Source organism: Stomoxys calcitrans, chromosome 5 (genome assembly GCF_963082655.1).
Source record: "Stomoxys calcitrans chromosome 5, idStoCalc2.1, whole genome shotgun sequence".
NCBI lineage: Eukaryota > Metazoa > Arthropoda > Insecta > Diptera > Muscidae > Stomoxys > Stomoxys calcitrans.
The window spans coordinates 33,844,497-33,856,558 of NC_081556.1; the positions used below are offsets into that span (position 1 = coordinate 33,844,497).

The window sequence follows — 12,062 nt, forward strand, 5'->3', positions numbered from 1 at the left end:
GTAATTTTTACAATAGGATGGGGTTATACTAACCTAGACACCTCGAAATATTGATCTGCAAAATATATATTCTGGATCATCTCGACATTCTGTGTCGATCTAGCAATGTCCGTCCGTCCGTCTGTCGCAATCACAAATGCGGTCGAACGTGTAAAGCTATCCCCTTGAAATTTTGCACACATACTTAATATCGTTGTCGGGGATTGCAAATGGGCCATATCTCCCGATTTGACTTCTTGAGCGTCTGGAAGTAGCAATTTTGGCTTCCAGAGGCTCAAATCGTTTCATAACCTGATATAGCTGCCATATAAACCGATCTTGAATCTTGACTTCTTGAGTTACTAGTGGGCGAAATTTGTTTCCGATTTTGGCTTTCAGAAGCTCAAATCGGTTCATAACCTGATATAGCTGCCATATGAACCGATCTTGAATCTTGACTTCTTGAGCCACTAGTGGGCGAAATTTTTATCCGATTTTGGCTTCCAGAGGCTCAAATCGGTTCATAACCTGACATAGCTGCCATATAAACCGATCTTGAATCTTGACTTCTTGAGCCACTAGTGGGCGAAATTTTTACCCGATTTGGCTAAAATTTTGCACGTAGTGTTCCGTTATGACTATCAACTACTGGGTAAAGTACGATCCAAATCGGCCTATAACCTATATTCGGTACATAACTTGATATAGCTCCCATATAAACCGATCATCGGATTTAACTTCTTGAGCCGCTAGAAGCAGCAAATTTTGTCCTATTTGGCTGAAATTTCGCATGAAGTATTCTGTTGTGATTCCCAACAATTATGGCAAGTGCAGTTCAAATCGGTCTTTAACCTGATATAGCCGTCAAATAAACCGAGCTGGGGTCTTAACTTCTTGAGTCTCTAGAGGACGCAATTCTTATCGGATTTGGCTGAAATTTTGCACGACGTGTTTCGTTATGACTATCAACAACAGTGCCTAGTACGGTCGAAATCGGTACATAACCTGATATAGCTCCCATATATACCGATCACAGGATTTGACTTCTTGAGCCCCTGGAAGCCGATATTTTTGTCCTAAATGTTGAACTGAGTTGGCTTTTTAGCGGAATTCATAGTGGTGGGTACCCAAGATTTGGCCCGGCCGAACTTAGCACGCTTTTACTTGTTTTGATTTTTTTGTTCCATTTTGTTTTTCATTATAAGTTAAGACTATTTTTTAAAAAACAATTTTCAATATTGTCCTACACATTTCTTAAACTGTTTATATTTTTCCTCTTTTAGGGCAATACCGCCATGCATTATGCAGTCTCGCATTGTAATTTCGATGTTGTATCCATTTTGCTCGATTCTAAGGTTTGCAATGTAAATCAAATGAATAATGCCGGATACACGAGTGTGATGCTGGTATCATTGGCTAAGTTGAAGAATGCAGAGCATCGTACAGTCGTTGAACGACTGTTTCAGATGGCTGATGTCAATATACGAGCAAAAAAGGTAATATATTTAATTTTTTTTTAATTTATATAATTATTTGCGTCGGAAATTGAACAATTAGCTGATAACCTCAACACAATGATTACCCTGCTTAGTTTCTTAAGAAGCTACAATGACAAATGAACAAGGCTGAAAACAGATCTTTGATTGTAGCTAATGAACTGCATCATAAAGTGTCAATATTTTGATGGATGCCGTGGTTAATGACAAATATTACATGTAGATGGTAAAGAAGTTAAAGAAGATGACAACATTGCCGGGTATTCTTAAATATGTCTTCCACTTTAAACTGTTTTTAAAAATCCTTATAAAGGTACCGTATTGCATAGGTTAACATGTCCGCCTATGACGCTAAACGCCTGGATTGGAATCCTTGCGAGAACATCAGAAAAAATTTTTAGCGGTGATTATCCCCACCCCTCCTAAATCGGATAAAAATCAAGGCTTCCAGGTTCCAAGACTTTGAAACCGGCGCTCGGTTTATATGAGGGCTATTTCTCTTTATAGAACTATATAGGAAAAATTCGGGGGAGTATGAGGTCATTAAGTCAAGACGAAGGACATTTCCTATAAGCGCCAAATACCAATCGACAACCTACAAAATTCGTTCTAACACTACACTCATAGAAAAAGTCTGCTGAAAATAGCAAACACTGCCTGCTGATTATTCGTAGGTAATTTTGCTATTACAGTAGTAGTTTTGCAATTTCAGTACACCAGGCTCACTGCTGAAAAGTCCACCTCTGATATGTATGTAAACCACCTTTTGTCATAATCCGCTGAAAAATGCTGTGGGGGCATAATCAGCTATATTGAAATGTGATCCGATTTGGACCAAATTCGACATGGACATTGAGTGGTCTAATAAGTACAAGTCACTGATCAATTTTGAAGAACGAAATATTGGACTTTTTGATAACCAGATCTAAATATAGACCGATCTGAACCATATACGACACGGCTGTCGAAATGCCTTACATAAGTCACTGTGTCAAATTTCAGCGATCGAATCGGATTAGAAATGTGCCTTTTAAGAGCCAAGACTTTTAATCGAGAGATCGGTCTATATGGTAGCTATATCCAAATCTGAACCGATCTGGGCCAAATTGTAGAGGCATGTCGAAAGGCCTAACACAACTCATTGTCCCAAATTTCGGCAAAATGGGACAATAAAATCGCCTTTTATGGGCCCAAGACCTTAATTCGAGAAATCGGTCTATATGGCAGCTATATACAAATCTAGACCGATCTGGGCTATATTGCAGAAATATGTCGAGGGACTCAACACAACTCAATGTCCGAAATTTCGGCGACATCGGACAATAAATGCACCTTTTATGGGCCCAAAACCTTAAATCGAGAGATCGGTCTATATGGCAGCTATATTCATATCTGGACCGATGTAGACCAAATTGAAGAAGGATGTTGAAGGGTCTAACACAAAATCGGACGATGAATGCATCTTTTATGGGCCCAAGACCTTTCATCGAGAGATCGGTATATGGCAGCTTTATCCAAATCTGAACCAATTTGTGCCAAATTGAAGAAGGTTGTCGACTGGCCCAACACAACTGAACCGATGTAGGCCAAATTGAAGAAGGATGTTGAAAGGCCAAACACAACTCTCTGTCTCAAATTTCAGCAAAATCGGATAACAAATATGTCTTTTATGGGCCTATTACCCCTAAATCGGCGGATCGGTCTATGTGGGGGCTATTGGTGAACTGCTTGCCATGCAATGATATGGTGTTGTAGTCTGGTGAACGGCGCTTTAAAAGTCCACCTTCTATTCAATACTAAGCCGGATCTAAAGGATAGCTTGTTTGTACATCACTGAGGGCGACGTCATCTGATGCACTGAATTTAATGCTACACCTAATACCTCTGGACATTGTGACTGGACAAATTGCTGCGACCACTGCTTTGAGGCTAAGGCTAAGGCGCTTTCCCTTGGGTGCCTACGGACTGTGTATTATCCCTGATACAATGTCCAATGTTCCAATTTAAAAACTGCCTTGGATTGTCGCAGATTTCTCAACGAAATGGCTGAGTAGTTCACAATTCACTTTCTCTGGGTGCAGCCCACAGAGATATCCCAGGAAATTGAAGAGCAGACGAGTTTGCGATACTAGACACTACCTTACACATTCTGGGGGAACTGGAATCTTTGAGTATGCCTCTAGGGACATGTAAGTTAAGTCTTCAGGATCAGGCTCAAAGGGTAACGAATTATAGAGGGTCACAAAGGGGTTGAGTTGTTAGCATTCCAAAATTATGTTGCCTAAACTGGACTTGAAGAGACCTACTGCTTTGCTGTTGCTGGCTGGACCTGCTGTTGGCCTCGCAGCCATAGAGTCCATCATGACAGATCACGGTCTGATCGGATAACATGCTGACAGATTGAGATCGCATGATTTAAACTTTCGCAACTTATATAGAATGGACCTGGGATCATAGTTATCTCCAAATCCTTGTCTGATAAGGTCAGATCATCCATCATAACCATTCTCCATCTCTAGATGGCGCTTCTCTTGCTCGCAATTTTGTGTGGCAAGGTTCCTGTTCAGCGTCTCAATGTCTTTCCGGGCAGTTGATCTCGTTTTAGGTGGTTCAAAACATACCTCGCAGCCATCGAGTCCATCATGACAGATCACTGTCTGATCGGATAACATGCTAACAGACTGAGTTCGCATGATTTGAATGTTCTCTACTTACATAGAATGGACCTGGGATCATAGTTAATTCCAAATCCTTGTCTGAGAAGGTCAGATCGTCCATCATAACCGTTCTCCATCTCTAGATGGCGCTTCTCTTGCTCGCAAAATTTTGTGGCGAGGTCCCTGTTCAGCGTCTCACTTATTGTAAAATCAAGAGCAACCAGGCGTCCAACTCCATGCGGACGGACATGTTTTTGCGAGCTCTCATACATCGACTCAAACTTTTTGATCGGCCAAAAGTTGAATTGATGCGTCAACTGCCGTACACCCATGTCAGGGGCGTACGGCGTGCGTTTTAAATGATTTTCAATGCCTGAAACTACTATGAAAAGGTTCAATAACCATGTTTTGGAGGTGCCTCAATCGGAGGGAAATATTTGCTTCGACAATTGGTTTGAGCGCATGAAAAAGTGTATACATCTTGCTGGAGGATACTTTGAAAGTTAATAAAACTATTTTGACAAAAATTTGCATATTCATTATTTGGGCAGAAATTTATGTAGCACCCCTCGTACATCTTAGGTCTTTACACACAAGCTAGTACTTGGAGTGTTTGTTTGTTCCGTATAGACTCAAAAACGGCTTAACCGATTACCTAGAAATTTTCACAGATTGTGTAGGTTGATCTGGAAGGAAACATAGGCTATATAATTTTTTGATATCGCGATGGGGGCGTATCCTCCCCCTTACCCCAAAAGTACTATCCAAAAATAAAATTGGACCGTTAAGGACAATATGGGACTCAAATGAAAGGTATTCAGGAGTAGAATAGGAATTTCAAAATAAAAGCTGGGTCTAAGTACATAGTGGGCCGCCCCAGCCCCAAAACCCCTTAAAATACGTTTATTTGACAATCATGACAATATGGGACTCAAATGAAAGGTATTCGCGAGTAGAATATGAATATGGTCAGTAAGTAGGAATAGGCTTTATAATTTATTGAAAACGGAAGAGGGCGGACCCTCCACCGCTACCCCAAAAACACCACCACAAATCAAAAGTAGACCGATAAGGACAATATGGGTATCAAATGAAAAGTATGCAGGAGTAGATAACGAATCTGGCATACAAATTCATGTCGACGTCTAGGGGGTCACCCCACCCGTACAAAAACGCCCAAAATGGGCACATTAGCCAATCACGGATATATGGGAATCGGTTTGTTTGTTCCGTATAGACTGAAAAACAGCTGAACCGATTTTCTCGAAATTTTCGCATATTGTGTAGGTTGGTCTAGAAGGAAACATAGGCTATATAATCTTTCGGTATCAGAAGGGGGACGGACTCTCCCCCTTATGCCAAAAACACCACCCGAAATCAAAAGTTGACCTATCGGGACAACATAGGTATCAAATGGAAGGTATTGGAGAGTAGAATACGATTATGGTATTAAAATTTGACTCTAAGTACCCATCGGGCCGCCCCAACCCCAAAACTCCCCAAAACAGACATTAGACGCTCATTTCAATATGGGACTCAAATGAAAGATATTCGGGAGTAGATTTCGACTCTGGCATACAAAATCAGATCGAAGTATAGGGGGTCACCCCACTCCTCAAAAACGCCATTAGACCCATTATAACCATATGATACTTGGCTGAACCGATTTTCTCAAAATTTTCATATTTTTGTATGGAAGGAAACATAGGCTATATAATTTTTAGATACCGGGTGGAGGCGGACCATCCCCCTTACCCTAAAAACGCCACCCCTTTCCGAAAGTGGTCCGAAGGGCACAATAAGAATATCAAATGAAAGGTATTGGAGACCAGAAAACGAACATGGTGTTAAAATTTGGGTCCAAGTACACAGCGGGCCCCCCAACCCCGAATCTCCTCTTAACAGATATATTACAAGTTTATGTCAATATGGGACTCAAATGAAAAGTATTAGGCAGTAGATTACAAATATGGCATAAAACATTAGGTCCAGGTAATGGGAAGTCTCCCACCTCCATATATCCCCAAATGAGCATATTAGCCGAATATGACATTAAAATTTGCGTTCAAGTCTAGGTGGCGCTTTTCCTCCTAAACATACGTCAAATGGGTTATTTGACCCATTATGACAATATGGGACTCAAATGAAAGGTATTTGAGAGTAGGAAGCGAATTTGATATGCAATTTTGGAGCCAAGTGCTTTGGGGTACCCTCTTAACTGAATTTCATTTCCGTTGGTAATAAAGAACGGATTTGATGCCGGTGGCCGCCCCAGACCCAAAACACCCTCCAAGCGGTCAATGCAATATGGGGCTCAAATTAAAGGGATTTGGAGGTGAAGCACGAATTTGATATCCATATTTGATTCGAAATGTCTGAGGTGCCATCCCTCCCCTAATGAGAACATTACTCTAAGGAAGAACATTACCACCAAGAACCGAAAAGTGGCAATTTCTCACACATCAATGAGTGCTTTCCGATTCAAGTTTAAACTCAAGGATAGCCAAGTCCGAACGGCGTCCCGCAGTGCGACACCTCTTTGGGGAGACTTTTTTAAATGACTTCGCAAAGGTCGCCAACATTAAAAGGGGATAAACACAGTTTTGTCCCATGTTCTTGCCAGGATTCGAACGCGTTCAGCGTCATAGGCTACAATGGCATGAATTCAATATCCGCATTCAGGGCGTAGATATTAAAGAGTTAAAGAAGGCACAGCGGAGCGGGCCCGGTTTGGCTAGTGCAATATATTATTCAATATTTAAACCCATGCAAAATTTTGAAGAAATAAAACATCTGCAAGGATTAAATCTTGTTAAAAAAAAGGATTGATCGTTGTATTTAAGTCAACCCAGCGTTAATATTAAGTAATGACCTTATTTTTCAACATTTTTCTTTTATTCTCTATTTTAGCATTGCCAGACAGCCCTAATGCTGGCTGTATCACATGGTAACCTGGAAATGGTACAACTACTCTTGGCCAATGGTGCCGATATCAATATTCAGGATGAGGATGGCAGCACAGCGCTAATGTGTGCCGCCGAACATGGACGCAGTGATATTGTTAAGCATTTGTTAACGCATCCAGATTGTGATTCTTTGATACAAGATGCGGTTGGTTTCTTTTAAAGGAAAATTTGTTTAAGAACCATTTAAAAAATTTTTTTTTTGTTGTATATTTTCTTAGGACGGCAGCACTGCCTTCAAGATTGCCTGGCAGGCAGGCCATCGCGATATTGGAGTATTTCTTTATGTGCATGAACAAATGTTGCGCAGCAAAATGCCCAATCGTCCAGATACAGCGCCTGTGAAACATAGTCCACCAGCAGCAACATCACCGCGCTACACTCACAAAAGGCAGCCCTCGAAATAAGTGTCAAATGTTCTTAATGTAATATAAGGGCCAGTTTTAGTTTAAAACGAACAAAAATAACAATTTCTTAATATGTTTAGTTAAAAAAGAAGTCGGGCATTTTAAATGCTTTTGTGAACTTTTTTTAAATTTTTTTTTATTTTTATCATTTAAAATTAGCAGTACGAAAAACTGGCTTAAGTTAGAGAAATTAGTTTTACTTTATGTTTAACCATCTATGCATAAGTTATAAATAAAAGGTTTTTAAAGCAGTTATAGTTAAGAACATTCCATGTGGTAAATTTTAACAAATCTTAAACCCAAAAGTCAATTAACTAAAATCAAGTAAATATTGTCCTTAAATAAAAAGACAAAATTCAACGAAACCATAACAAATGACAACAAATTTTAACTTTTATCTTAAAAACAGAAGAGTAACAATCTTCGTAACCAGTCTTTACAACTTTATTTCAAGTGCATGAACATTGCAACAAAATCACCTCAAAAAAGTTCTATAAAACGCACAGGTATTTTAACTTTATATAGAAAAATAAAAATTTGTTATAAATTTTCTATCAAAGGCACAAATATTCAAATTAAATCCCTCCAGTAAGGCAGTTTAAAAGACCCTACAGCAACTCAGTAAAAATGATAATCAATAAATAACCCAAAAAATTTCATAAATAACCAAAAGTACGACAAGGCACCTCAATGAAATATCTTTTGTGGTTTGAAAAATATAAAAGTTAGACATTTAAACAACAAATTACAGAATTTAATATACCACACAATGTATCGGACAGCACTCATTGATATGTGAGAAGTTTGCCCCCCATTCCTAAGCGGAATATTCATGGGCAAATTTGAATTTGCATACTAAATTTTAGTTAAAAATTTACTAAAAAACACAACATTGAACAATTTTCAAAATTGAACAGCTTTTTTTAAATTTTTTAAATTTTTTACTTTTTGTTTTTAATTTTCAGCATTCAAAACCAATTTTTCAAATGAAATTTTATAACAAATTATTTTTAAAATTTATTTTTTTTAAATTATTCACAAGGTTTTTTTTTTGTATTTTTTTGTAATTTCCCACATCTTTCACAAAAAAGCCACACTTTTTTATAACCGCAAGTGTAGTGTTCGTCTTGTAGTTGAATCTTCAATTTTTATCCCCTTTCATTCTAAGTAGGATAGAACACTACATATCTTTAACCATAATCAATACAAAAACAAACAACAAATAAAATATTCATTGAAAATAAGTAGTTTTGAACTAAATTGTTAATGCATTCGGGCATATTAATTAATATACATTTACGTATATATGAAAAATAACATACATATTTAATTATAGTTATAATTTAAATTTATATTTTAATTATTAAATATGGTAGTTTTTAAAACTTAAATAAAGCGAAGAATTTTTTTCAAAATCCTAAAAATATAAAAAAAGTTTTATACAAAATTTTAATGGAATTTCTGACGGAAGTATTGATTTTTTACACCCAAAAAATTTGATTCTTGCGAAGTTTTTCATAGTTTTTGAGCTTGTTTTTTGAAGCAAAAACATAGGAGTTGCACTAAAACTATTTTTTTTGCCATCGCCTTCAATACTGTATACTCAACTCGAAAAATTTTTTACCATCAAAAATCGAAAATTTTCATAAGGGGGTTGCCTTTGGTAAAAAAATGCGAAAAATTAAATATGTAAAATTTTAAGTATTTCTGCTTATTTTACAAATCGTCGTCGAATAGCGAACTGCGGAATGCTTAAACATTCTCGAAATTCAAGAAAATGAAGGAGTTACAGCGTTTTAGACCTTAAAAAACGCGTTTGAATTTTACACCCAAAAAAAATTAATTCTTGGGATGTTTTTCATAGTTTGTAAGCTTGTTTTTTGAAGCAAAAACATAGGAGTTGCACAAAAACGATTTTTTTGCCATCACCTTCAATACTGTATACTCAACTCGAAAAATTTTTTACCATCAAAAATTGAAAATTTTCATAAGGGGTAGCCTTTGGTAAAAAAATGCGAAAAATTAAAAATGTGAAATTTTAAGTATTTCTGTTTATTTTACAAGTCGTCGTCGAATTTCGAACTGCGGAATGCTTAAACATTCTCGAAATTCAAGAAAATGAAGGAGTTACAGCGTTTTAGACCTTAAAAAACGCGTTTGAATTTTACACCCAAAAAAAATGGTTCTTGCGATGTTTTTCATAGTTTGTGAGCTTGTTTTTTGAAGCAAAAACATAGGAGTTGCACTAAAACGAATTTTTTGCCATCGCCTTCAATACTGTATACTCAACTCGAAAAATTTTTTCCCATCAAAAATTGAAAATTTCCTTTGGTAAAAAAATGCGAAAAATTAAAAATGTGAAATTTTAAGTATTTCTGTTTATTTTACAAATCGTCGTCGAATTTCGAACTGCGGAATGGTTAAACATTCTCGAAATTCAAAAAAATGAGGGAGTTGCAGCGTTTTAGACCTTAAAAACAAGTTTGAATTTTACACCCAAAAGTAATGGTTCTTGCGATGTTTTTCATAGTTTGTAAGCTTGTTTTTTGAAGCAAAACCATAGGAGTTGCACTAAAACGAATTTTTTGCCATCACCTTCAATACTCTATACTCAACTCGAAAAATTTTTTCCCATCAAAAATTGAAAATTTTCATAAGGGGGTAGCCTTTGGTAAAAAAATGCGAAAAATTAAAAATGTGAAATTTTTAGTATTTCTGTTTATTTTACAAATCGTCGTCGAATTTCGAACTGCGGAATGCTTAAACATTCTCGAAATTCAAGAAAATGAAGGAGTTACAGCGTTTTAGACCTTAAAAACAAGTTTGAATTTTACACCCAAAAGAAATGGTTCTTGCGATGTTTTTCATAGTTTGTGAGCTTGTTTTTTGAAGCAAAACCATAGGAGTTGCACTAAAACGATTTTTTTTTGCCATCGCCTTCAATACTGTATACTCAACTCGAAAAATTTTTTACCATCAAAAACTGAAAATTTTCATAAGGGGGTAGCCTTTGGTAAAAAAATGCGAAAAATTAAAAATGTGAAATTTTAAGTATTTCTGTTTATTTTACAAATCGTCGTCGAATTTCGAACTGCGGAATGCTTAAACATTCTCGAAATTCAAAAAAATGAGGGAGTTGCAGCGTTTTAGACCTTAAAAACAAGTTTGAATTTTACACCCAAAAGAAATGGTTCTTGCGATGTTTTTCATAGTTTGTAAGCTTGTTTTTTGAAGCAAAAACATAGGAGTTGCACTAAAACGATTTTTTTGCCATCACCTTCAATACTGTATACTCAACTCGAAAATTTTTTTACCATCAAAAATTGAAAATTTTCATAAGGGGGTAGCCTTTGGTAAAAAAATGCGAAAAATTAAAAATGTGAAATTTTAAGTATTTCTGTTTATTTTACAAGTCGTCGTCGAATTTCGAACTGCGGAATGCTTAAACATTCTCGAAATTCAAGAAACTGAAGGAGTTACAGCGTTTTAGACCTTAAAAAAACGCCTTTGAATTTTACACCCAAAAAAAAATTGGTTTTTGCGATGTTTTTCATAGTTTGTGAGCTTGTTTTTTGAAGAAAAAACATAGGAGTTGCACTAAAACGAATTTTTTGCCATCACCTTCAATACTGTATACTCAACTCGAAAAATTTTTTACCATCAAAAATTGAAAATTTTCATAAGGGGGTAGCCTTTGGTAAAAAAAATGCGAAAAATTAAAAATGTGAAATTTTAAGTATTTTTGTTTATTTTACAAGTCGTCGTCGAATTTCGAACTGCGGAATGCTTAAACATTCTCGAAATTCAAGAAAATGAGGGAGTTGCAGCGTTTTAGACCTTAAAAACAAGTTTGAATTTTACACCCAAAAAAAATTAATTCTTGTGATGTTTTTCATAATTTGTAAGCTTGTTTTTTGAAGCAAAAACATAGGAGTTGCACTAAAACGATTTTTTTGCCATCACCTTCAATACTGTATACTCAACTCGAAAAATTTTTTACCATCAAAAACTGAAAATTTTCATTTCATTTTTGGTAAAAAAATGCGAAAAATTAAAAATGTGAAATTTTAAGTATTTCTGTTTATTTTACAAATCGTCGTCGAATTTCGAACTGCGGAATGCTTAAACATTCTCGAAATTCAAAAAAATGAGGGAGTTGCAGCGTTTTAGACCTTAAAAACAAGTTTGAATTTTACACCCAAAAGAAATGGTTCTTGCGATGTTTTTCATAGTTTGTAAGCTTGTTTTTTGAAGCAAAAACATAGGAGTTGCACTAAAACGATTTTTTTGCCATCACCTTCAATACTGTATACTCAACTCGAAAATTTTTTTACCATCAAAAATTGAAAATTTTCATAAGGGGGTAGCCTTTGGTAAAAAAAATGCGAAAAATTAAAAATGTGAAATTTTAAGTATTTTTGTTTATTTTACAAGTCGTCGTCGAATTTCGAACTGCGGAATGCTTAAACATTCTCGAAATTCAAGAAAATGAGGGAGTTGCAGCGTTTTAGACCTTAAAAACAAGTTTGAATTTTACACCCAAAAAAAATTGGTTCTTGC

At 36.1% G+C, this 12,062-nt stretch overlaps 1 protein-coding gene across 3 annotated transcripts in view; it reads left to right on the forward strand.

Moving 5' to 3' along the window:
* The window catches only part of LOC106083656 (KN motif and ankyrin repeat domain-containing protein 2), an 89,138-nt gene extending 80,307 nt beyond the window's left edge, over positions 1-8,831 (forward strand). For 2 of the 3 annotated variants that reach the window (XM_013246805.2, XM_059368717.1), the window contains exons 6-8: positions 1,263-1,475; positions 7,043-7,243; positions 7,317-8,830. In XM_013246805.2, coding sequence (XP_013102259.2) covers positions 1,263-1,475; positions 7,043-7,243; positions 7,317-7,502 — 600 coding nt within the window. In that variant the 3' untranslated portion in view covers positions 7,503-8,830. Of the gene's footprint in view, positions 1-1,262; positions 1,476-7,042; positions 7,244-7,316 lie in introns of all 3 variants that reach the window. The other variant, XM_013246803.2, reaches the window with a different exon arrangement.
* The last annotated feature ends 3,231 nt before the right edge of the window (positions 8,832-12,062 follow it).